General features: G+C 40.8%; 1 protein-coding gene across 7 annotated transcripts in view; it reads left to right on the plus strand.

Moving 5' to 3' along the window:
* Nucleotides 1–24,849, plus strand: part of HERC2 (HECT and RLD domain containing E3 ubiquitin protein ligase 2) — a 268,401-nt gene that overhangs the window by 132,963 nt on the left and 110,589 nt on the right. For 6 of the 7 annotated variants that reach the window (XM_086711321.1, XM_086711320.1, XM_086711319.1 and 3 more), the window contains 10 exons: nt 12,890–13,077; nt 14,171–14,363; nt 15,777–15,959; nt 18,136–18,317; nt 18,885–19,032; nt 19,111–19,307; nt 19,555–19,785; nt 20,654–20,792; nt 21,476–21,619; nt 24,661–24,803. In XM_086711321.1, the coding sequence (XP_086567447.1) occupies nt 12,890–13,077; nt 14,171–14,363; nt 15,777–15,959; nt 18,136–18,317; nt 18,885–19,032; nt 19,111–19,307; nt 19,555–19,785; nt 20,654–20,792; nt 21,476–21,619; nt 24,661–24,803 (1,748 nt within the window). The remainder of the gene's footprint in view (nt 1–12,889; nt 13,078–14,170; nt 14,364–15,776; nt 15,960–18,135; nt 18,318–18,884; nt 19,033–19,110; nt 19,308–19,554; nt 19,786–20,653; nt 20,793–21,475; nt 21,620–24,660; nt 24,804–24,849) is intronic. The other variant, XM_086711322.1, reaches the window with a different exon arrangement.

A 24,849-nucleotide genomic window follows, 5' to 3' on the forward strand; every position in this document is an offset into this window, starting at 1 on the left:
TCTGCTGGTTTTGGGTTTTATCTGCTGTTCTTTTTCCAGATCTTTAAGGTATAAGGTACGTTGTGTATCTGATCTTTCTTCCTTCTTTAGAAGGTCTGGATTGCTATTTACTTCCCTCTTATGACTGTCTTTGCTGTGTTCCAGAGGTTTTGCGATGTGGTGTTATCATTTTCATTGACTTCCATGTACTTTTTAATTTCCTCTTTAACTTGTTGGTTAACCCGTTCATTCTTTAGCAGGATATTCTTTAGTCCAAGTATTTGTTGTCTTTCCAAATTTCTTCTTGTGGTTGATTTCAAGTTTCATGGTGTTGTGGTCTGAAAGTATGCATGGTATGATCTCAATTTTTTGTACTTGTTGAGGGCTGATTTGTGTCCTAGTATGTTATCTGTTCTGGAGATGTGCAGAGATCCATGGAGATCCATGTGCACTTGAGGAGAATGTGTATTCTACTGCTTTAGGATGAAATGTTCTGAATATATCGGTTAAGTCCATCTGGTCCAGTGTGTCATTTAAAGCCATTGTTTGCTGGTTGATTTTCTGTTTAGATGATCTGTCCATTGTTGTAAATGGGATATTGAAGTTCCCTACTATGATGGTATTATTGTCAATGAGTTTTTATGGTATTATTGTCAATGAGTTTCTGTATGTTTGTGATTAATTGATTTATATATTTGGGTGCTCTCACGTTTGGCGCATAAATGTTTACAGTTGTTAGGTCCTCTTTGTAGATAGAACACTTAATTATTATATGATGCCCTTCTTCATCTCTTGATACAGTCTTTATTTTAAAATCTAGTTTGTGTGATATAAGTATGGCTACTCTGGCTTCTTTTGTTGACCATTAGCATGATAGATGGTTCTCTATCCCCTTATTTTCAATCTGAAGGTGTCTTTAGTTCTAAAATGGGTCTCTTGTAAACAGCATGTAGATGGATCTTGTTTTCTGATCCATTCTGTTACCCAGTGTCTTTTGATTGGAGCATTTAGTCCATTGACTAATATTTTCAGGAAGCAACTGTTTAGGGATATGGAGAAATTTTTATATTAAATGAGCAAAATTTGAGTACAAGTACATGAAATACTTTGGAATTTGGTTAATTGTGATTATAAACACATTTTGCAGAAATTTCTGATTATATTCTTATGAATTATACCAATTTATTCACAGATAAGCTTATTAAACTATTATTTACTGAGTTTTTGGTGGACATTATGAACAATGATATCATAAAAGACTAACTTTGTGTTAGAAGCCATCCTGAATTGATTGTTCTTGAGAAATCTCTTAACCACAACAATTTGCCTGAATCCTAGAGATGCTCTGAATCAGGAAATCATGGTAGGAATGCTTCTGAGATCCCCTAACCTAACCTAGGTAGTGAGGAAATTCATAGTAGAGACACAGGGTTAGGAGACCACCATCTCAGCTTGAGGAACAATGATGCCCTCACCACCTGGCCATCGCCTCCATGGATTCTGAGGCCATGTTGTTACCTCTTAAAGTTTCTTGTTGTGGGTTTATTTAGTTGTGTGATGTTTGAAGCTGTTTTTGTTATTTTAAGAAAATCGAATAACTTATAAATGATTATTATTACTGGTGCTGTGTTAGGCTCGCTTATTTGCTGCTCTGCTTCATCCCTGCTTGCCGTCGTGGCAGCCATTTGAGATTGCATCTCAACTATAGCATCTTTAACTTTGCCCTGACTAGATTTTATATAGTTTACCTCTGCTGAAATGGATTCTATGCTTTTTTCAACCCCAGCTGGTATTCTTATTATTGTGATTCTAAATTCTGGTTTAGACATCCAGCTGGTGTCTGTGTTGATTAAGTCCCTGGCTGTCATTTCTTCCTGTCTGTTCTTTTGGGGTGAATTCCTTAGTTTCATCATTTTGGAGGAAGAAAAAGATTTAATAAAATAAAGAGTAAAAATTGAAAAAATTACCAACAACACAAAAAATCAAATAAAGGATGTTAGATGCTAAGTGCGTTTTGGTCTGGTTGTTGAAAGAAGCATGACAGAATAGAGAAAAAAGGGAAAGAAAAAGGGAAAAAAATAGGAAAACGTTTGGAAATTTAAAAAAATACAATAAAATAGAATAAAATGAAAGGATGAAAGTAAATGGAATAAAAAAATTACAAAAAATTACAGTAGAAAAAAAATTAAAAATCTTTTTTTTCAATATATGAAATTTATTGTCAAATTGGTTTCCATACAACACCCAGTGCTCATCCCAAAAGGTGCCCTCCTCAATACCCATCACCCACCCTCCCCTCCCTCCCACCCCCCATCAACCCTCAGTTTGTTCTCAGTTTTTAAGAGTCTCTTATGCTTTGGCTCTCTCCCACTCTAACCTCTTTTTTTTTTTTTTTCCCTTACCCTCCTCCATGGGTTTCTGTTAAGTTTCTCAGGATCCACATATGAGTGAAAACATATGGTATCTGTCTTTCTCTGCCTGACTTATTTCACTTAGCATAACACTCTCCAGTTCCATCCATGTTGCTACAAAGGGCCATATTTTGTTCTTTCTCATTGCCATGTAGTACTCCATTGTGTATATAAACCACAATTTCTTTATCCATTCATCAGTTGATGGACATTTAGGCTCTTTCCATAATTTGGCTATTGTTGAGAGTGCTGCTATGAACATTGGGGTACAAGTGCCCCGAGGCATCAGTACTCCTGTATGCCTTGGGTAAATTCCTAGCAGTGCTATTGCTGGGTCATAGGGTAGGTCTATTTTTAATTTTCTGAGGAACCTCCACACTGTTTTCCAGAGTGGCTGCACCAATTTGCATTCCCACCAACAGTGCAAGAGGGTTCCCATTTCTCCACATCCTCTCCAGCATCTATAGTCTCCTGATTTGTTCATTTTGGCCACTCTGACTGGCGTGAGGTGATATCTGAGTGTGGTTTTGATTTGTATTTTCCTGATAAGGAGCGACGTTGAGCATCTTTTCATGTGCCTGTTGGCCATCCGGATGTCTTCTTTAGAGAAGTGTCTATTCATGTTTTCTGCCCATTTCTTCACTGGGTTATTTGTTTTTCGGGTGTGGAGTTTGGTGAGCTCTTTATAGATTTTGGATACTAGTCCTTTGTCCGATATGTCATTTGCAAATATCTTTTCCCATTCCGTTGGTTGCCTTTTAGTTTTGTTGGTTGTTTCCTTTGCTGTGCAGAAGCTTTTTATCTTCATAAGGTCCCAGTAATTCATTTTTGCTTTTAATTCCCTTGCCTTTGGGGATGTGTCGAGTAAGAGATTGCTACAGCTGAGGTCAGAGAGGTCTTTTCCTGCTTTCTCCTCTAGGGTTTTGATGGTTTCCTCTCTCATATTCAGGTCCTTTATCCATTTTGAGTTTATTTTTGTGAATGGTGTGAGAAAGTGGTCTATTTTCAACCTTCTGCATGTTGCTGTCCAGTTCTCCTAGCACCATTTGTTAAGGAGACTGTCTTTTCCATTGGATGTTCTTTCCTGCTTTGTCAAAGATGAGTTGGCCATACGTTTGTGGGTCTAGTTCTGGGGTTTCTATTCTGTTCCACTGGTCTATGTGTCTGTTTTTGTGCCAATACCATGCTGTCTTGATGATGACAGCTTTGTAGTAGAGGCTAAAGTCTGGGATTGTGATGCCTCCTACTTTGGTCTTCTTCTTCAAAATTACTTTGGCTATTTGGGATCTTTTGTGGTTCCATATGAATTTTAGAATTGCTTGTTCTAGTTTCGAGAAGAATGCTGGTGCAATTTTGATTGGGATTGTATTGAATGTGTAGATAGCTTTGGGTACTATTGACATGTTGACAATATTTATTCTTCCAATCCATGAGCAGGGAATGTCTTTCCACTTCTTTATATCTTCTTCAATTACCTTCATAAGCTTTGTATAGTTTTCAGCATACAGATCTGTAACATCTTTGGTTAGATTTATTCCTAGGTATTTTATGCTTCTTGGTGCAATTGTGAATGGGATCAGTTTCTTTATTTGTCTTTCTGTTGCTTCATTGTTAGTGTATAAGAATGCAACTGATTTCTGTACATTGATTTTGTATCCTGCAACTTTGCTGAATTCATATATCAGTTCTAGCAGACTTTTGGTGGAGTCTATCGGATTTTCCATGTATAATATCATGTCATCTGCAAAAAGTGAAAGCTTGACTTCATCTTTGCCAATTTTAATGCCTTTGATTTCCTTTTGTTGTCTGATTGCTGATGCTAGAACTTCCAACACTATGTTAAACAACAGCGGTGAGAGTGGGCATTCCTGTCATGTTCCTGATCTCAGGGGAAAAGCTCTCATTTTTTTCCCCATTGAGGATGATGTTAGCTATGGGCTTTTCATAGATGGCTTTTATGATGTTTAAGTATGTTCCTTCTATCCCGACTTTCTCAAGGGTTTTTATTAAGAAAGGGTGCTGGATTTTGTCAAAGGCCTTTTCGCATCGATTGACAGGATCATATGGTTCTTCTCTTTTTTTTTGTTAATGTGATGTACCACGTTGATTGAGATGCGAATGTTGAACCAGACCTGCATCCCAGGAATGAATCCCACTTGATCATGGTGAATAATTCTTTTTATATGCCGTTGAATTCGATTTGCTAGTATCTTATTGAGGATTTTTGCATCCATATTCATCAGGGATATTGGCCTGTAGTTCTCTTTTTTTTTTTTTTTTTTAATTTTTTTTTTTCAATGTTTATTTTTATTTTTGGGACAGAGAGAGACAGAGCATGAACGGGGGAGGGGCAGAGAGAGAGGGAGACACAGAATCGGAAACAGGCTCCAGGCTCTGAGCCATCAGCCCAGAGCCTGACGCGGGGCTCGAACTCACGGACCGCGAGATCGTGACCTGGCTGAAGTCGGAGGCTCAACCGACTGCGCCACCCAGGCACCCCTGTAGTTCTCTTTTTTTACTGGGTCTCTGGTTTAGGAATCAAGGTAATACTGGCTTCATAGAATGAGTCTGGAAGTTTTCCTTTCCTTTCTATTTCTTGGAATAGCTTGAGAAGGATAGGTATTATCTCTGCTGTAAACGTCTGGTAGAACTCTCCTGGGAAGCCATCTGGTCCTGGACTCTTATTTGTTGGGAGATTTTTGATAACCGATTCAAGTTCTTCGCTGGTGATGGGTCTGTTCAAGCTTTCTATTTCCTCCTGATTGAGTGTTGGAAGAGTGTGGGTGTTTAGGAATTTGTCCATTTCTTCCAGGTTGTCCAGTTTGTTGGCATATAATTTTTCATAGTATTCCATGAGAATTGTTTGTATCTCTGAGGGATTGGTTGTAATAATTCCATTTTCATTCATGATTTTATCTATTTGGGTCATCTCCCTTTTCTTTTTGAGAAGCCTGGCTTGAGGTTTGTCAATTTTGTTTATTTTTTTAAAAAACCAACTCCTGGTTTCAAAAATCTTTTTTTATAAAAACATAATTTCTGTTTTCACAAATAAGAAAAGAAAAAAAAATTGAATAGACGGACCAGCTAACAGAATGAAATATGAATGAAATTACATCCTGTTTCCTCTAGCAGTCAAACTATGAAGCACTTTATAGTCCTTCAACTAAGCAGGCAGAGAGCCTTGTGGTGGTCATCTAGAGCTTGGCTGGCACAGTTTGACATGGTTTTGTGTAATGGCTCCATTCTCCACTGGATGGTGCTTCTTAGCTTACTGGGGTGGATCATTGTGGTGCATGAACATGTGTATGCACATGCGTATGATAGGTGAAAATGGTGTCACCCAGGTCCCCAGTCTCTAGTATCAGAACTCCATGCTCTCATGTACCAGCAATCAAGCACCCTTTCTTTGTCTCCGGCTTCCATCCACTCCCTGCTTTTATACTGTATGGGACCACGCTGTCAGTGTGCAAGGTTGCACCTCCCTGTTGAATTTCATTTCAGATGAGGCTGTGTTTCCAAATCCCTTCTGAGGGCCCTGTGGCTTTCACCTGCTCAGACCCTCTTGGGGAGGGTCTCACTGAGCAATGGCCAGTTGCCAGCCTGCCCTCAGGAATGTTCGCATGATGGTACTGTTGCAGATGCCTAGATACTGTGGCCTAGATATCTGTGGGTGCCAGCCAGCCCCAGAAAAAGTTGGTGTGATTGTGTAGCAGCAGTGTTTCAGGGATTATGGTAAATCACAATACATATCTGGTGCCAGGCTTCACAGCCCCCTAACATCATGTTCCAACACCAGCAAATATGGCTGTTCTTTGGGTTCCATTGGGACCTTTGCCTGTGGGGAGGCTGCATAGCCTCTACCAAATGTCCTCTCAGCAGGGGAGCTGCCTTTCCTTATGTGGCCAGAGGACCCCCTCAGACCTTGCTGTTTACTCCTGGGGATTCGCCCATCTCACCAGAGCTCTGCCACATATCGAGAGTTTCAACTCTGTATCTCCCTTTTGTAGAGTCCTAATGGTATTTACAACCTTCCCCTTTCTCCTTCCTCCCTTTCTTGTTCAGTCCCTTATGGGTGTTCCCACTCTCTTTCTCTCAGTTACTTTCAGTTGGAGTGCTTTTCCCCTACTCTTCCCTCTGTCTCTGTCCTCTCTCTGCAAGCAAAAATAGCTCCCTACCCTCCGTGGCTTTTCTCTTTCCCAGTTCTCCTCTCCATGCTGCATCCCTGCTAAGTTCTGTGGCTTACGTTATGCAGATTGTTGTGTTGATCCTCATATCAGTTTTCTGGGTGTACAAAATGGTTTGGTGCTTATCTAGCTACATTTCCGGAAGGAGAGAAGCAGAAAACTTTCAGCTGCTCTGCCATCTTGGCCTTTCTTCTCTTTCTTGGAGAACTTGCTATTCAAAACTTTTGCCCAGTTTTAAATTGAGGTATTTGTCTTTGTATTGTTGAGTTGTAGGAGTCCTTTACATAGTCTGGATACTAGACCATTGTCAGTTATATGATATGAAGATATTTCCTCCCACTCTGTGGGTTGTGTTTTACGCTGATGCACAGAAATTTTAAATTTTGGTGAAGTCCAATTTGTCTGTTTTTCTTTTGTTTCTTGTGCTTTTGATGTCACGTTCAATAAACCATTGCCAAATCCCAGTTAATGGGGATGGCTCACTGTGTTTTCTTTTTTTAAAATTATAGTTTTAGTTTTTATAGTTAAGTCTTTAGTCCATTTGTAGGCAATTCTTACTACGGTGTGAGGTAAGAACTCCTTTTACTTCTTTTTGTTATCCAGTTGTCCTAGTACTGTTTGTTGAAAAGACTTCTTTTCCCAAGGTCTTGGCCCCGTTGTGAAATCATTTGACTATAGTTATTACAGTTTATTTCTAGACTCTCTATTTTGTTGGTCTGTATGTCTGTCATTATGTCAGTACCACATTGTTGTGAACACTAGCTTTGTGGTAAGTTTTGAAATAAAAAAGTAGTTTTCCAACTTTATTTTTCTTTCTCAAGATTATTTTAGCTATTTTGGGTCCTTAGGAATTCAGGTCCATAGGAATTTCAGGCCTGGCTTTTCCATGTCTGGAAAAAAATAGCTATTGAGATTTTCTAGAGGTTGTATTGAATCTGTAGATTGTGTTAGGGAGTATTGGTATCTTAACAAATATTAAGTCTTTCTTTCCGTGATCATGGGATGGCTTTATATTTATTTAGGTCTTCTTTCATTTCTTTGAACTGTATTTTATAGTTGTATTGTTACAGGGTAATGCTGGGCTCAGAGTGAGTTAGGATTTGTTGCATTCTATTCTATTTTTGGAGAGTTAGAGAATTGGTATTAAGTCTTCTTTAAAAGTTTGGTAGAATTCACCAGTTATGCCATCTGGCTCTGGGTTTTTCTTTGTTGAGAGGTTTTGATTACTGATTCAGTCTCTTTACTTATTCTAGGTCTACTCACATTTTCTATTTATTCTTAACTCAGTTCAGATCATTTGGGTGTTTCTAGGAATTTATCCATTTCGTCTAGGTTAGCTAATTTGTTCTTGTATAGTTGTTCGTATACTCTCTTACCGTTCTTTTTATTTCTGTAGAATCAGTAGTAATGTCCTCACTTTCATTTCTGGTTTTAGTTATTTGCATCTTGTCTCTTTTTTCTTAATCTACCTAAACGTTTGTAATTTTTTTGATATTTTCCAAAAAACTGACTTTTATTGATTCTGTTGTTTTTTAATTATCTCAGCTCTAGTTTTTATTCTTTCTTTCTTTCTACTATGGGTATATTATTGTGTTCTTATTTTTCTAGTTCCTCCAGGTGTAGAGTTAAGTTACTGATTTGAGATTCTTCTTCATTTTTGTTAAGTTTATTTATTTTGAGAGAGAGAGTGTGTGTATGCAAGTAGGGGAGAGGCAGAGAGAGAGAGAGAGAGAGAGAGAGAGAGAGAATTCTAAGCAGGCTGTGCACTGTCAGCGCAGAGCCCAGCCTGGGGGTCAAACTCACGAACCATGAAATTATGACTGGAGCTGAAATCAAGAGTTGGACTTTTAACCCACTGAACCACCCAGGCACCCTCTTCTTTTTTCAATGTATGCCTTTGTAGATAACAATTTCCCCAATAGCACTGCTTTTTCTGCATCCTGTAAGTTTTGGTATGTTGTGTTTTTGTTTTCATTCGTCTCAAAGTATTTTTTTTAATTTAAATTTTAGTTAATTAACATACAGTGCAATATTGGTTTCAAGAGTAGAATTCAGTGATCATTACTTATGTACAACACCTAGTGCTCATCACAAGTGCCCTCCTTAATACCCATCACCCGTCTAACCCATCTCTGACCCACCTCCCTCCATTAACTCTTAGTTTGTTCTCTATCATTAAGAGTCTCTTGTGGTTTGTTTCTCTCTTTCTTCTTTCCCTCCCTTCCCATATGTTCATCTGTTTTGTGTCTTAAATTCCACATATGAGTGAAATCATATGGTATTTGTTTCTCTCTCATAGACTTATTTTGCTTAGCGTAATATATTTTAGCTCCATCACATTGCTGCAAATGGCAAGATTTCGTTCTTTTTGATGGCTGAGTAATATTTCAGTGTGTGTGTGTGTCTGTGTGTGTGTGTGTGTGAGAGAGAGAGAGAGAGAGAGAGAGTGAGAGAGAGAGTGTTTTTGTGTGTGTGTGTATACCACAGCTTCTTTATCCATTCATCAGTTGATGGACATTTGGGCTCTCTCCATAGTTTGGCTATTGTTGATAATGCTGTAAACACTGGGGTGCATGTACCCCTTCAAATCTGTATTTTTGTATTCTTTGGGTAAATAATGGTGCAATTGCTGGATTAGTAGGGTACTTCTATTTTTAGCTTTTTGAGGAACCTCCATACTGTTCTCCAGAGTGGCTGCACAAGTTTACATTCCCACCAGTAGTGTAGGAGGGTTCCCTTTTCTCTGCATCCTTACCCACACCTCTTGTTTAGCCATTCTGATAGGTGTGAAGTGGTATCTCATTGTTTTGATTTGTATTTCCCTGATGATGAGTAATGGTGAGCATTTTTTTCATGTGTCTGTTAGCCATCTGGATGTTTTTGGAAAAGTGTCTATTCACGTCTTCTGCCCATTTCTTAACTGGATTGTGTTTTGTGTGTTGAGTTTGATAAATTCTTTATAGATTTTGGGTACTAACAAAATTTCTCTCATGATTTTTTTTTTACTTTGGGTGGTTAAGTGTTTGTGATTTAATTTCCATATACTTGTAAAATTTGTAGTATTCTTTTGTTATTTCCAGTTTCATTCTGTAGTTGTTGGAGAAGGTAATTGGTATGATTATAGTATATTTCAGTTTATTGAGACTTGTGGTCTAGTATACGGGCTATCCCGGAGAATGTTCCATGTACCCTTGAGAAGATTGTGTATCCTGCTTTTTTTCAGTTCTGTATATATGTGTGTCTATTAGATCTGATTGGTTTCTAATGTTTTTTGTGTGAACTTTGAAATACTGCAGCGTCAGTCTTCAAAGTCCAAGTGAAAAAGCAAGGCTTTCTTAAGCTCTTTGGTCTTCTCAATCTTTGTGTCCACATGACCCATTCAAAAATATGCATCAGTCTAGAAAACAGTCAGCCTCTATGAGTCATGCATCTGATTTCGTAAGACCTCATGAGTAATTAAAAAATGCTTTTAAAAAGTCTCAAACTTGTATTTCCATCTAGAAATTGCCTCTCTTTTTATATCATCTCCCTTTTTTCCAGAGGATCCAAATAGGTAAAAGTCATAGCACAAATTATTAATTATGGGGGCCTTTGTTAGGAGTTTAAATTTCAACCTTCCTCCTGGCTACAGAAAGCAAGGGAATTGTGTCCCATGAATACATATCTGTATTTACCGCTTTCCTTGATCAGGATTATTTTTCTTTAATATAAGATATTATAAGCAGGGTGCTTGGGTGGCTCAGTCAGTTGAGTGTCCGACTTCAGCTCAGGTCATGATCTCATGGTTCATGGGTTCAAGCCCTGCAACAGGCTGTGTGCTGACAGCTCAGAGCCTGGAACCTGCTTTGGATTCTTTGTCTTCCTCTCTCTCTGCCCTTCTCCTGCTCATGCTCTATCTCTCCCTCTCCCTCAAAAATAAATAAAAACATTAAGAAAAAAATTATAAGCATGTAATACTTTATATTAACTTTATGTATGCATCAGATATCACAGCCACAAAATACAAAAGCACTTAAAAAAAGGTCCCCCTTTTTTTCTTATTGCAAATGTATTCAAATCCTTTGCAGTAAATTTGGCATTTATAGGGTTAGCATTATATCTGCCAGGGGAGCTCCTAGCTGGAATGTAACAGATGCCCTTTTTGAGGTCTCACTGAGGCACCATTGAGCTGGGCTGAAGAAAAGAATATTTTTTTTCCTAGTAAAACTGGGGAAAAGCTTTACTTTATCTAAAGCTTTACTCCAGCCCTAAGAATTGAATAACCGTTTTTTTTTAAATCCCTTTTGGAGGAGAGAGGATCACAGACTATGTACATTTTTGACCCACCCAAGCCCACCTTTGGGAATGTTTGGGCACCTTTTCCTCCCACTTGGAGGAGAGAACAAAGACTGAAGGAGTTACCAGGACTGTACTTTCCCCCCACCTCAAGTTAGCCAACAAGATCAAAAGCAGCCAGGGGATCCAGCACGCTCATTCCTGGGGTTAAATTCACTATTTTAAAATCCATTTGTAAATTTTACTTCTTGTAGCTGATGGTTCAGCTTCTGTTTTTTTTTTTTTTTTTTAATTTTTTTTTTTTTTAACGTTTATTTATTTTTGAGACAGAGAGAGACAGAGCATGAACGGGGGAGGGTCAGAGAGAGGGAGACACAGAATCCGAAACAGGCTCCGGGCTCTGAGCTGTCAGCACAGAGCCCGACGCGGGGCTCGAACTCACGGACTGCGAGATCATGACCTGAGCCGAAGTTGGCTGCTTAACCTACTGAGCCACCTAGGCGCCCCGCTTCTGTTTTATATTAAGAATGATTTCATTGCCATCAAGGACCAAATATTCATCATACTCCACCTTCATTCTTCCTTTTACCAAACAATACTTATGCAATATTTCAGCTAGTCAAGGTTGTTCTAGAGATTCCTACTGCTGCCATCCCTGTGTCAGAGTCCCTAAGACCACGCCCAGATTCAGTGCTTTGTGAGAAGACCTTATCAGACTCCAGGTATAGACACACTGAGGACTAAGATTTACTACAGTGAAAGACTAGGAAGGAAAATCAGTGAAGGGAAGAGGCACATGGGAAAAGTCCGGGAGAAACTGACACAAGTCCTGTCTTAGTGGAGTCACACAGGATGAAGTTTATTCTCAGCAAAGAGTTGTTGATTGTACATGTGAAATGTTGTCTACCTGGGAAGCTCATGAGAGACTCAGCACCTAGGATTTGCACAGGGGCAGGTCATGTAGGCACCTCCTGGCATATACCCAAATTCTAGACCCCTAGAAGGAAGCAGGTTTAAGCAGAGACCACATTGTACAAATAGTTTAGGCACTGTGAGGCCTCTTATCAGGGAAGGGTGGGAGCCCTCCTGAGATCCAGGTTCCCAGAGGCCAGCTGAGGGCTACCTTGCAAGCCAGCCCTTTCTAAGGACAGTGGTATCAGGCCTGCTGTTCTTAGCTCTTTTCTGCATAGTATCATAATTAAAGTTTGTTAATTTCTCATTGTTAGACATTTAGGTGGTTATCCTTTGCTTTACTATTCTAATAAAACATGTGATGAGTATTTTTCTAACTTAATCATTTGCTTTTTTTGGAAGAGGGGGCATAATTCCTAGAAGTAGAATAAATGTCTCTGTTGATCATTCTATATCTTTTATATCTTCTGATACTTTTCTTTAATTAAACATTTTTTTTTAAAGTTTATTTATTTTGAGAGAGAGAGAGAGGGAGGGGCAGGGAAGGGCAGAGAGGGAGAAAGAGAGAATCCAAGCAGGCTCCACACTGTGGAGAGCCCCGATGTGGGGCTCAAACTCACGAACTGTGAGACCATGACCTCAGCCAAAAACAGGAGTTGACTTCTTAACGAGCTGAACCACCCAGGTGCCCCTCTTCTGATATATATTTATATATTTGGTTCTCCTTTTATCTTTTTAAATTCTCATCAATAAATCTTTCATGGTACTTATTATATTGATAATACACTATACACTATAGATTCTTTAAAATTATTTTCATCAGTCCTTACTAATTTTTGAAAAAAGTGTATTAAGGGGTGTCTGGGTGGTTCAGTGGGTTAAGCACCTGACTTCAGCTCACGTCATGATCTCATGGTTCATGGGTTTGAGCCCTGCATCGGGCTCTATGTTGACAGCTCAGAGCCTGGAGCCTGCTTCAGTTTCTGTGTCTCCCTCTCTCTCTACCCCTCCCCCATACTCTGTTTCTCTCTCTCAAAAATAAACATTAAAAAAAATTAAAAAAGTGTATTAAGATTAGGATATTGTAACTACTTGTTGGCTTACCTGCTGTTTTTGATGCTCTGATAGGTCCTAGTTGTGATAATGTTGAAGAGGATATGAATGCTTCTGCCCGAGGAGCTTCTGCTACAGTTTTGGAAGAGACAAGAAAGGAAACAGCTCCTGTACAGCTGCCAGTTTCAGGGCCAGAACTGGCTGCCATGATGAAGATTGGAACCAGGGTCATGAGAGGCGTTGATTGGAAATGGGGTGATCAGGTACTCAGATTTGATTTTAAACACATTAGCCACACATTAGTCACCATCCTTACTTGCTTGCTCTTAGTGGGTGGAATTGGAATATATAACTATGTTAACTCAGGGCCTATGCAATTGACAGATGACGTAGTTGTGGATTCCTGGGCAGGTGAATAGAGTCAAAACAAGTAGAGAGTATCAGTGGCTGTAGGGGCACCTCAAGCAGGATCATGTATTTAAGGAGTCATGGCTGTTTTTAGAAAACTTACTGGCATGGGCTCAATTTGAGGGGGAGCCTAGAGTAGGAGCAGGAGTAAGCAGGAAAGAATAGACTTCATCTTATTAATAGTGTTCTAAAAACTGTGAGGCAGAAAAACCCAGGTGCTGAGAGGTGGTGGCCATGTGCCCAATTAAGTGCCCCAACCTAGCAGTTTCAGGTGTGCCAGCTGGGTGGTGGCCACCTCTCTGTTTCTCCTTGTGGCATATCACTCCCAAGCTTCTGTGAGGTCTCACAAGGAGAGATTGTGGGGACTGGTGTCTGTGTTATTACCGTAGTCACTAGCTAAGGATAGTGCTCACCTTCCTACAGTGTGGTAGCATTCTTGGCACCTCTAGGTTTTCTCAACCTCACTGTTAAGCATGGGTCTTACCAGAATCATTTCAGAAGTGTCCTAGAACAGGTAGCAGCATCCTAAAAACAGCTTTCACTCATAGACATGAGAGACGGAGTCTCCACTCTAGGTTCCAGAGAGAAAACTGAAGAACAAGAGGAAAACAGGAGATGCTGGTGCTTGTTTCAGGTTTCTGGTATTTTGAAGCCCAATGGAGGGATCGAGCCAAGGAATAGGGCATCAGGACTAGGCTGGAAAGCCTTATCTCTAATTGGTTTAGGGAGGATGCTGATTGATGCAATTCTTTTCCCACTTACCTCTTTGGTAAAGGAGCATAAGCCAGTTATTTCCTGATGTTTGATTTAAGGTGATGATGTGAGCTGTGCATGGTGCAGGTGGGTTTGGAGCAGTCTGTGGGCACAGTGACACAGCAGTCCTTACAGGCTTTGTGTGACAGAACAGGCGTGGGCCCTCTTAACTGATCTTTGTTTTGGCTTCCTCAGGATGGACCTCCTCCTGGTCTTGGGCGTGTGATTGGTGAACTTGGAGAGGACGGGTGGATCAGGGTCCAGTGGGACACAGGCAGCACCAACTCCTACAGGATGGGGAAAGAAGGGAAGTATGACCTCAAGTTGGCGGAGCTGCCAGCCTCAACACAGCCCTCAGCAGAGGACTCGGACACAGAGGATGACTCTGGTGGGTGCCTTGGGGCTGTTTAGTCTGGGGCAGCTTGGCAAGCTGTGTGCTAATGCTAGCTGGCTGTCCTTTTCATCTGAAAGTGAGAACAGTGTATCAGAACTCACCTGCAGACAGTGCTCTGTAGTTTTGGACTTGCCCCTAAAGGTTCAGTTTAAATAAGCCCCAGGTAATTCTGATATAGGAGTTAAAAGCATGGCTCTGGTAACTGGCAGCCTAGCTGGATTTGACTCCCTTGCTCCCTTTGGGGACAGTCCAGTAAAGTTTGGCACTGTAGGGCTTGCTTGCTATGTCTTTACCTCTAGTGGACCTTCTCATTTGGCTCTGAGTCTCCTGTGTGAGGTAGTGAGTCAGTGCCTGGTGGACTAGGAATAATGTGGAATTAGTCAGTACAGTATTACCTTAAGGAAACCAGAAATAGAAATTTGGAGTGAACCCGGAAAGTTAAATCCTATCTAAGTAAATCCAAGGTTGTGGGAGGAGGACTTCATGACATTTTCCAATGTGTCCAAAAGACTTTGGGATGTGTGAATGAAACTTCCCATGGCTGGTCTTGGTGAGACTGTCCAGGAGGCCTGGGCTGATTCCTGGGGCTCAGGTGCTAGCTGTATGCACTGCATGGTCAGGCTTTGGAAGTCACTTGTATGGTCAGGAGAGGAAACCTAAGAGGCTGAGCTCAGTAGAAGATGGGTGGTATGGAGAGTGGAAAAGGCTCTGCTCCATCCATGTCACTTGTGGGGGCCCATGCCCCCTCAGATGTAAACAGATGATGCCTTGTGGAGCTGTTGGGAGTAACATATGTGAAACTTGGAGTCGTGCTTAGTTGGTCAGGGCTGGTTTTGTTATCACTGTGTCTGAGCACACGATGTCTAGGCCACTTGTCCCTCCTCCCAGTTCTCTGTCTGGGGTCTTCACTCAGAGGAGTCAGAACCTGAGCAGAGCTGGCTAAGTGACAGAACTATAGCTTGGCTGTCACGTGCCCCCTTGTCAGAAAGTCAGTGGCTTTGACACATGAGCCTCTGCTTCCCCTCCATGGAGCAGGCACTTCTATCTTCATCCAGGGCATAGCTAGCTCATCAGCAAGCAGTTTTTGACATTTGATAAGTTGTCTTTCTAAAAGAATAAATCCTTGTAATTGTTTTAGTGCTTCTGAGCCATATGTGGAGATAGCTTTAAAAAATTAAACTGTAATTTGGAAGGCTTATTTTCTTTGAGGAAGGTGGGGACAGATGATTACGGTGTTTAGTGTATTTTGAATTCTTTTCTTGTAAAGAGCTACTTCCCTTTCCACAGTAAAAATTGTGATATTAAATTCCTTAAAAAACTGTGTTATGAAATCCCTAAGTTACATGCAGGGATATTTTCCAGTTCTATTTGGGAATATAGCTTCTTATTTTGATACTTTTTTTCCAGAAGCAGAACAAATTGAAAGGAACATTCATCCCACTGCAATGATGCTTACCAGTACTGTTAATTTACTACAAACTCTTTGTCTCTCTGCTGGAGTCCATGCTGAAATCATGCAGAGTGAAGCCACCAAGACCCTGTGTGGACTGCTGCGAATGTTAGTGGAAAGTGGAACGACGGACAAGACATGTATGCAATGAATAGTTGTGGCCTACAGAGTACTGGGGCTATGAATGTGGTGTGTGTGTCAGCGAGTGTGAGCATGTGGGTGAGTGTGCATGTGTATTAGTGTCCTAGGGACGCTGTAACAATTTACTGCAAACTTGGTTAGTTTGTTTGGGCTGCCACATCAAAGTACCATACACTTGGGTGGCCTAAATAATAGAAATTTTTTTCTCCGTGTTCTAGAGGCTAGAAGTTCAAGGTGTCAGCAGAGCTGGTTCTTTCTGAGGGCTGTGAAGGAAGGATCTGTTCTAGGCCTCTCCCCTACCTCCTGTAGTTTGCTGGCAATCTTTGACATTCTTTAGTTTGTAGATTACTGACCGCATATTTACCTGTGTGTGTTTGTCTCCAAATCTCACCTTTTTATAAGGTTACCAGTCATAATTGGATTAGGGACCCACCTTAACCTAGTTTAAGTTCTCCCAAACAAATTATATCTCCCCTGGACCCATTTCCAAATAAGGTCACATTCTAAGGTACTAGGGGTTAGGACTTCAACATACTGATTTTGGGAGGCAGGTAGGACACAGTTCACCCCATAATGGAGTTATGGAGACCACATTTTCCAACATCAAGGATTTTTGGAGACCAGAAGTCTAACATCAAGGTGTCAGCAGGGCTGTGTTCCCTGCAAAGACTTTAGAAGAGGATCCTTTCTGTCTCTTCCAGCTCTGGTACCTCCAGGGTATCTTAGCTTGAGGCCACAGCACTCCAGGCTCTGCCTCATTTTCACACAAAGGACTGCCCTGTGTCTCTTTATGTCCTTTTCTGCTTCTTTATAAGGACTTTCATTGGATTTAAGGTCCACTCTGATCCAATACAGTATTATATCAATCCTTAGTTTAAGGAAGTACATCTGCAAAGAGTTTATTTTCAAATAAGGCCACATTCTGAGGTTTTGGTTGAACATGAATTTTGGGGGATACAGTTCAACCCACTGAAATGTTTGCATGAATTTGTGAATATGTCTAAGTGTGGAGAGAAGGAGTTGATGGAGTGGGAGGAGTGAGTGTGTGTGTATGTGTGAGAGTGCTTGTGAGTATGGGAGAGTTTGTCTCTGAGTGAGACTGAGTATGTGAGTGGCTACAGGTGTGAGTGTGAAGTGGGGAAGGGAATGTGTGTGAGTAGCTGGGTGTGTTTGTGAGTGTGTGTGGTAATTATGAGTGTGTGTCAGTATATCAGTGACTATGAAAATGAGTATGTGGGATTGTGGTAGGGTGTGACTGTGAAAGTTGATGTGTGTGTGTGTCTGTGTGTGTGTGTGTGTGTGTGTGTGTGTGTGAGTGTGTGTGAGTGTAACTGAGTGCAGGCATGAACTTGTGTCTGATGGCGGTGCCTCTGGAAGCCTAGAGAGCAGGAGGGCTGGGCCCTGGCAGGCGGGCCTCTGACAGGAAAGAGTGGAAGCCCCTGGGTACCCATGAGTGGAAGCCAGGAGGAGCAGACAGGGTCAGTTGCGTCCGTCAAATTGGATAAACCTCATGAAAGCCTCCTAGTCTTGTTCTATTACTGCAGACTTATTAAACTTGGATTGGAAATTTATGGTGCAGATTAAGTATAAACAAGATCATGGGAGATATTTATTATTATTATTTTTAAAGTGTATTTATTTTTGAGAGAGAGAGAGCACATGTGTGCGCACATGTGTGCGTGTGAGCCAGGGAGGGGCAGAGAGAGAATCCCAAGCAGGCTCCGTGCTGTCAGCAAAGAGCCCTTTGTGGGCTCAAACTCATGAATTGTGAAATCATGACCTGAGCTGAAATCAGGAGTCAAACACTTCATCCACTGAGCCACCCAAGTGCCCTGATGATATATAACACGTGAGGTTTTAAAATATACAAGATGCATTCTAATAACTGCTGTTTGAATTGTGAATCATTTTCTTACTGCCTATAAATAATAAGTACATGAAACTCCTTAATTGGTTTGAGCTACTCATGTACTTTGAAGGTTTTAAAAGTGTTGTAAAATGTTCCTTTAGTAGGGTTTTCTCTCACTCCTCTCATTTTGAATTAGTGAAATTGTAGTATATTTGTAAAGTAGGCTATTATCAAACATAACACAGTAAGTACATTAAAAGTGTAGATTGTGCTGACTATTTATTTCTAGAAATTTGGTGCCAAGCTGGTTTGTTTCACTGTGGCAGCTTCCCCAAACAGGCTGGTCTGCCGGGAGCAGCACCGGAGCTGGTGCACGTTGGGCTTTGTGCGGAGCATTGCACTCACGCCACACATGTGTGCTGCCCTCAGCTCCCCACAGTGGATTGCCCTGCTCATGAAGGTTGTGGAGGGACATGCACCTTTCACTGCTGCCTCACTGCAGCGACAGGTAATTGTGCTGCTGGGCTGATGCTGTTCAGTGTGAATTTTGAAACTGTGCAATCCCCTTAAGAGGTGGCATCAAGATACCAATTCTCCCAGTCATTATAATTAGGTGCCTGTACTCAATGAGTGCAGAAAAGAACTGGAACTAACCCAAAGTAGATTTTCTAGTGCAAGGGGCTGAAGTCCTTGATTATTTTAAATTGATTTTAAGTTGCTAAACTGTAGTTGACTTGCTTTTCTTTGAAGTGATAAATCCTACCAGCTTCTCTTATCTGCTTCATAGGAGTTGTAGTATAATTGTCTTCAGAAGAATTAAGCTGAAAAGAATTATTTTTTAATTAAGTGAATATCTGCATCTGTAGTGTAGCTTTTTCCAACTCCTGATAATCTATATCATTAATCAACTTGGGTGTAATTATCTGGTTGTAAAATAATGGATATCTGAATTTTCACATGATTAATTGCATTAGAGGGACAAAAAAAAAAGAAAATAAAAATCTGTTATCTCTTAACGTAAACCACAGATTATGGTTTTCTTTAATGTTTGCCGTTTTAAATTGCCTTTTGTCAGATCTTAGCTGTGCATTTACTGCAAGCAGTGCTTCCATCATGGGACAAGATCGAAAGGGCAAGGGACATGAAATGCCTTGTGGAAAAGCTGTTTGGTTTCTTGGGCAGCTTGCTCACCACCTGTTCTTCAGATATCCCGTTCCTCAGAGGTGGGCCTCTCTCCTTACTTGTGTCCTGGTTCAGTGAGCAGGGCACCATGTAGCTCCTCTCTCACATGTCTCTTTCAGAATCTACTCTGAGGCGGCGGAGGGCACGCCCACAGGCCTCTCTGACTGCCACTCATAGCAGCACCTTGGCAGAAGAGGTGGTGGCACTGCTCCGCACACTCCACTCCCTGGGTCAGTGGAACGGCCTCATAAACAAGTACATCAACTCTCAGCTCCACTCTGTCACCCGCAGCTGCACAGGAAAGCCACCAGAGGGGGTGGGTGCCGCGTTTTCATATCTAGTTTTCATATCTAGTTAGTTTTTCTTTGTAGAATGTTGATTTCACTCTTAAATTATCTTTTGAAATGACATGTATTTTGTTTAAAGATATTTTAAACCATATTGTAGTGGAAATAACTATTGAAGAAACTAGTATAAAAATGAACTTGGCTTAGTTATAAATGTGTAAGAAACAGGCAGCACCCTTGGCTGTCTTCTTCAAACTAGCTGTCTGTCTGCATTAGGCCCTGTTAGAGGATTACTTTCCTGACTCCGAAAACCCAGAGGTGGGGGGCCTCATGGCAGTCCTAGCTGTGATCGGAGGCATCGATGGTCGCCTGCGCCTGGGGGGACAAGTCATGCATGATGAGTTTGGAGAAGGCACGGTGACTCGCATCACCCCAAAGGGCAGGATCACTGTACAGTTCTCAGACATGCGGATGTGTCGCGTTTGCCCATTGAATCAGCTCAAACCAGTAGGTGAACTTGTATTCAGTTACTTGGTAATAAGGCAGAGGAGTTTTATGCTGGAACTGAGTGCTAACATTAGTGCTAGAATGAACTTGATTCTTGTAGTTCATGCACGCTATCTAGGAAACTATGCAACCTGAGGAAAGCCATATGTCTATCTTCCCTTGTTTGCTTTGTGTCTGTGATAAATAGGGCCTGGTCTCATGGTGTTACACAAATTACTAGTTCATGTCTTATTTTAGCCCCCAAAGACATAAAAGGGTGTTAGCAACATAGAAGGTACTGGTAATTATGTTTGTTAGTTTTAATTATCTTAAAATGTAAATTTATGAAATCTGACTTTTATTGAACAACTCAACTTTTAAAGAAACCTAAAAGTGATTCCTTAAAAAAATGACCTTTCTTCGTAAATGCTTATTTATTGTGTTGAGTGACATGACTTATGTAGCAGCTGCTGTCATCTTAAATCTGTGAATTAAGGATGTATAGGGAAAGAGAGTCATTTATATTATTTTGATGTAATCTAAGTATAACCTGACTATATTTCTATAAAATACTGTTTTTGATTTATAAATGAATACATGCATGTTGTAGAAAATTTGGAATGCATAGAAAATGCCTAAAGAGATAATCATCACCAGCCTGACATAATTATTATTGATAAGTTGTTAAAAAATTAATTTAGGTTATGTTTACTATACATATAAATCTCTATTTTATCTTTAATGGAATATTTTAAAATTATTTTCAGATATAAAAAGACTTATGATATGTATATTTTAGAATTAAGATTCATGGTTTGATAATTTTTAGAACGTTTCATTTGCTCATTTCATTGGATGGACTTTGAAGGTTTCTATCTTCTTGCTTTAGCTCCCTGCTGTGGCATTCAGTGTCACCAACCTCCCCTTCACAGAGCCTATGCTATCTGTCTGGGCTCAATTGGTAAACCTTGCTGGAAGCAAACTGGAAAAACACAAAGTAAAGAAGTCACCTAAACCGGGTTTTGCAGGTCAGTACATGGTACTTCTTGGTGAAACAACTACAATCTTAACTGGTATTGTTTGGACAATGTCATTTTGTGAGAGCAAGTTCCTGTGACTGTCAAAGTCTTTGGGTTTCAGTGGATTGACTATTTGTTGAGTTATAGTGGACATGAAAGCTTGAATGTCCTCAGTTGGCTGTCAGGCACCACTGCAGTCATTTGTTTAGATAAGACTCCAGGGAGTGCCATGATCTTGTTGAGTTAGAGAACTGTATGTTGTGACTGTCAGACAAAATCATCCTGGAGGAGTGTTGGCAAGAAAAGGTGAAGATATTTTGTTTGTGACATAGATATCTGGTTGAAATTTTAGCAATATGGGAAACATTGATTATACTAATAATAACTGACATGGATCTAACTTTGTTAAACCATTTAATTCTCACCCTAATCCATCAAGGTAGCTGCGTGGGCAGCAGGAAAAGGGGAAGACCCAGGGGAGGTAGAGGATACTTATCCAGAAAGGCAAGTCCTTCATTATTGACAGTATTTGGCATGTCCAGCTAATTCCTACAGGGCAGGGCATTGTTTGTGCCACTTTACAGGCATGGCACTGTGGTGCAGGAGGCAGAGCACTTTCCCTAAGGCCACACAGCTGGTGAGGAGAAGAGCCCAAGCAAGGTGTGCCGTTCCTGAGTCCTTTTCTCCCACAGGACAAGTAGACCTGGAGCTGCTGAGGTGCCAGCAGTTAAAACTGTACATCCTGAAGGCGGGCCGTGCGCTGCTTTCACACCAGGACCAGCTTAGGCAGATCTTGTCTCAGCCGGCTGTTCAGGAGGTCACAGCTGCTCATACAGGTATCTTTTTAAGGAAGCTGTTATAGATATGTAAGGAATGCAGGTACTCCCATAAAAAACAGGCAAAAGACATGAGCAAGTAGTCCATAAAAAGGGAAATAGAGATGGTTTTTAAATGCGTGAGAAAGATGTGTAACCTGGCCAGAAATTGATGAAGTGCAAATGACAGTGTCATAATCTTATAAGACAAAAGATCCATCGTTCCATCTTTTATGCCTACCCCCAGAAGACACCTTATCACTTGACACAAAAGCAATTCTCTCACCTCCATGGCCTTCCTTTTTCAAATACACTTATACTTCTCTAGTAGACTTATCATCCTGAATATCAGACCTTACCATACAGGTCCCTGCCACAGCTCTAAGTCAGTCTTATGTTTCACCCTGGTATTCAAGGCATTCTGTCACATTCAAGGATCTGATGGGAAGGGAGGGAAAACAGTAAAACAGTGGTGTCCTGCTTTGTTAAAGTGTGGCTCATGGACCAGTAGCACTGATGGCACGTAGGAGCATGTTAGACACGTAGATTCTCAGGCTACCCCCAGACCTAAGAAATCAGAGTTTGCATTTTAATAAGGCCCTAAGGTGGTTCATACATATCTAAAGTAGCACTGCTTTAACACATTGCTTGTGGGAATTTAAGTTGGTACAACCAACATTGAAGAAATGTTACACTTTAAAATACATGTGTATTAGGGGTGCTTGGGTGGCTCAGTCGGTTGAGTGTCTGACATCGGCTCAGGTCATGATCTCGCGGTTCGTGAATTCGAGCCCCGCATTGGGCTCTGTGCTGACAGCTCAGAGCCTGGAGCCTGCTTCAGATTCTGTGTCTCCCTCTCTCTCTGCCCCTTCCCTGCTCATACTGTGTCTCTCAAAAATGAATAAACTTAAAAAAAAATTTTAAATACGTGTGTACACACGCACACACATCTGTATCTGTATCTCTGTATCTAGCTCTGTATCTCTCCATTGACCTGGGAGTCATCTTGTGGGAATTTATCACACGAAAAGGCATGAAGATATGTGTTTACAGATGCCTATTATGGCTTCTTTGTTGGTATTGTTTTTAGGTTGAAAACTGGAGACACTTTTATGCCCATTATTAGATGGTGTATCCATACACTGGAATACCAGCTGACTTTATTTTCTTTAGACTTTTCTATATTTTTTCAATTTTCTGGAATAAGCTTATATTACTTTGAATAGAAAAAAAAAAGCTATAAAATATTTTTTGATTATCTACTCTTGAAAAAGATGTGCTAAAGTATTATAGGGAACAAGATAGTCCTTGTTTATGACCCCAAACTCTCTGGGGTCAGAGTGAAAGGAGAAAATGAATGCAGATGGCTCTGTACAGGTTATGATGCCAGTGCACTGTGAAATGTGTAATTGTAGTTCCACAAGTGTCTTGGGGATACAGGTGGCTGAGGGCTGGGGAGGGCAGCTTCTGAGGAGTGTGGCAGACTTGAGGTGTAGCATGATGAAGAAGCTCTATTTTGGTGGAAGAGACAATAGGAGCACAGATGTATCAGTGAGTATATAGGAGAATGTTGAAGTGCTTCACTTTGCAAGGAGCTCAGGATTTATTGATGAATGTGGGGCAAAAGCTGGAGAGGTCAGCTGAATTCATGTGATAGAATGCCTTGAATACCAGGGTGAAACATAAGACTGACTTAGAGCTGTGGCAGGGACCTGTATGGTAAGGACTGATATTCAGGATGATAAGTCTACTAGAGAGGTATAAGTGTATTTGAAAAAGGAAGGCCATGGAGGTGAGAGAATTGCTTTTGTGTCAAGTGATAAGGTGTTTTCTGGGGGAAGACATAAAAGATGGAAAGGTGGTTCCAGTAGGTCATAACCTGGTGGTTTTGATAACAACCTCATGGGAAACCAGTGAAAAGTCAAAGATGGCTGATGTTTCAAGCTTGAGCTACCGGGAGGACAGGAGGGAGTACCTCTGATGAAGATTAGAAAGCCTAGTGTAGTGTGCGGTTTTTTGTTTCCTAATCTTAAGAGGGTATTGTGAATTTAATTTTAATGTGCTGAGTATAAGGTAAATCTAATGAAAGTGCAGATTTATTCTGTATTAGACAGTAGGGACCTTGGAAACTATCCATAATTATAGAAGATCAGGAAACCAGAGACCAGGGAATTGGACTGACTGCTCTCTGGTCACCCTGATGAGTAGCTCTGTAGGAACTGAGTCAGGGTTACTATCTCACGGTTGGGACAGAGTAGGGGCTCCAGATAGCTCTGTAGAGTAGGGCTTGACAAATTATCATGGTTACCTGTTTTTGTAAAGTTTATGGGAACACAGCCGCACCTACTTATTTACACGTCATCTTAGGCGGCTTTTACTCTTCAGTGGCAGAATTGAGTAGCTGTGACAGACCATGCAGCTGATAAGCTTGAACTGTTTACTCTCTGTCACTTCAAGAGAATGATTTTCCAACCCCTGGTCTAGAGAATTAGTTGAAGTTGTCACCAAACCAACCAGCGAACTCAAATGGTGAGTGGGCTCCAGGCAGTGGGACTCAGTGGGCCTGTGGCAAACAGGAAGTGCTAAATGCCTCACTCAAAGCTGCTCAGAGATTAAAACAGACAAAAAGATGTTACCCTGACCACACAACATATCTGGAATTGGTGTCAGTTTATGGTCTGAACAAGGGTTAGCAGGAAAAGCCAAGGCTAAAAATAAAAAGGGAATGTTCATAGAAGAGGTTTCTGAAGCAATGAGTGTGCACCAAGAAAGAGAAGGTATAAGAACTGGACAAAAGGCAGAAATCTGGGAGGTAGCTTTTTTTTTTTTTTTTGGCTCTGAGGAGATAGATGAACCAATAAAGGACAGATGCCAAAAAGCAGGGAGTGGAAAAATTTTTAGACTAATTTTTGATATCTGAGCCTTGAAGATTTTGATCGTCTAGTGCTTGAAGAGGTAGAGATCATACTCACTTTAACATGTTCAGTGCAGCATCTTTAATAGTAAAGGGATGTTAGGAGTTGAAAATGTGATGTCGTGCATATTTTTTTTTTTATATTCAGATGATGGAGCAGCTGCATCCCCTGACCTTGGGGACATGTCTCCTGAAGGGCCACAGCCTCCAATGATCCTCTTGCAGCAGTTACTGGCCTCGGCCACCCAGCCATCTCCAGTGAAGGCCATATTTGACAAACAGGAGCTAGAGGTATGGTAGCAGCCTCTGCAATTTTAATCTGGTACACTAAATTTGG

Source organism: Puma concolor, chromosome B3 (assembly GCF_028749965.1).
Source record: "Puma concolor isolate L17-30 chromosome B3, mPumCon1.1.hap2, whole genome shotgun sequence".
Lineage (NCBI taxonomy): Eukaryota > Metazoa > Chordata > Mammalia > Carnivora > Felidae > Puma > Puma concolor.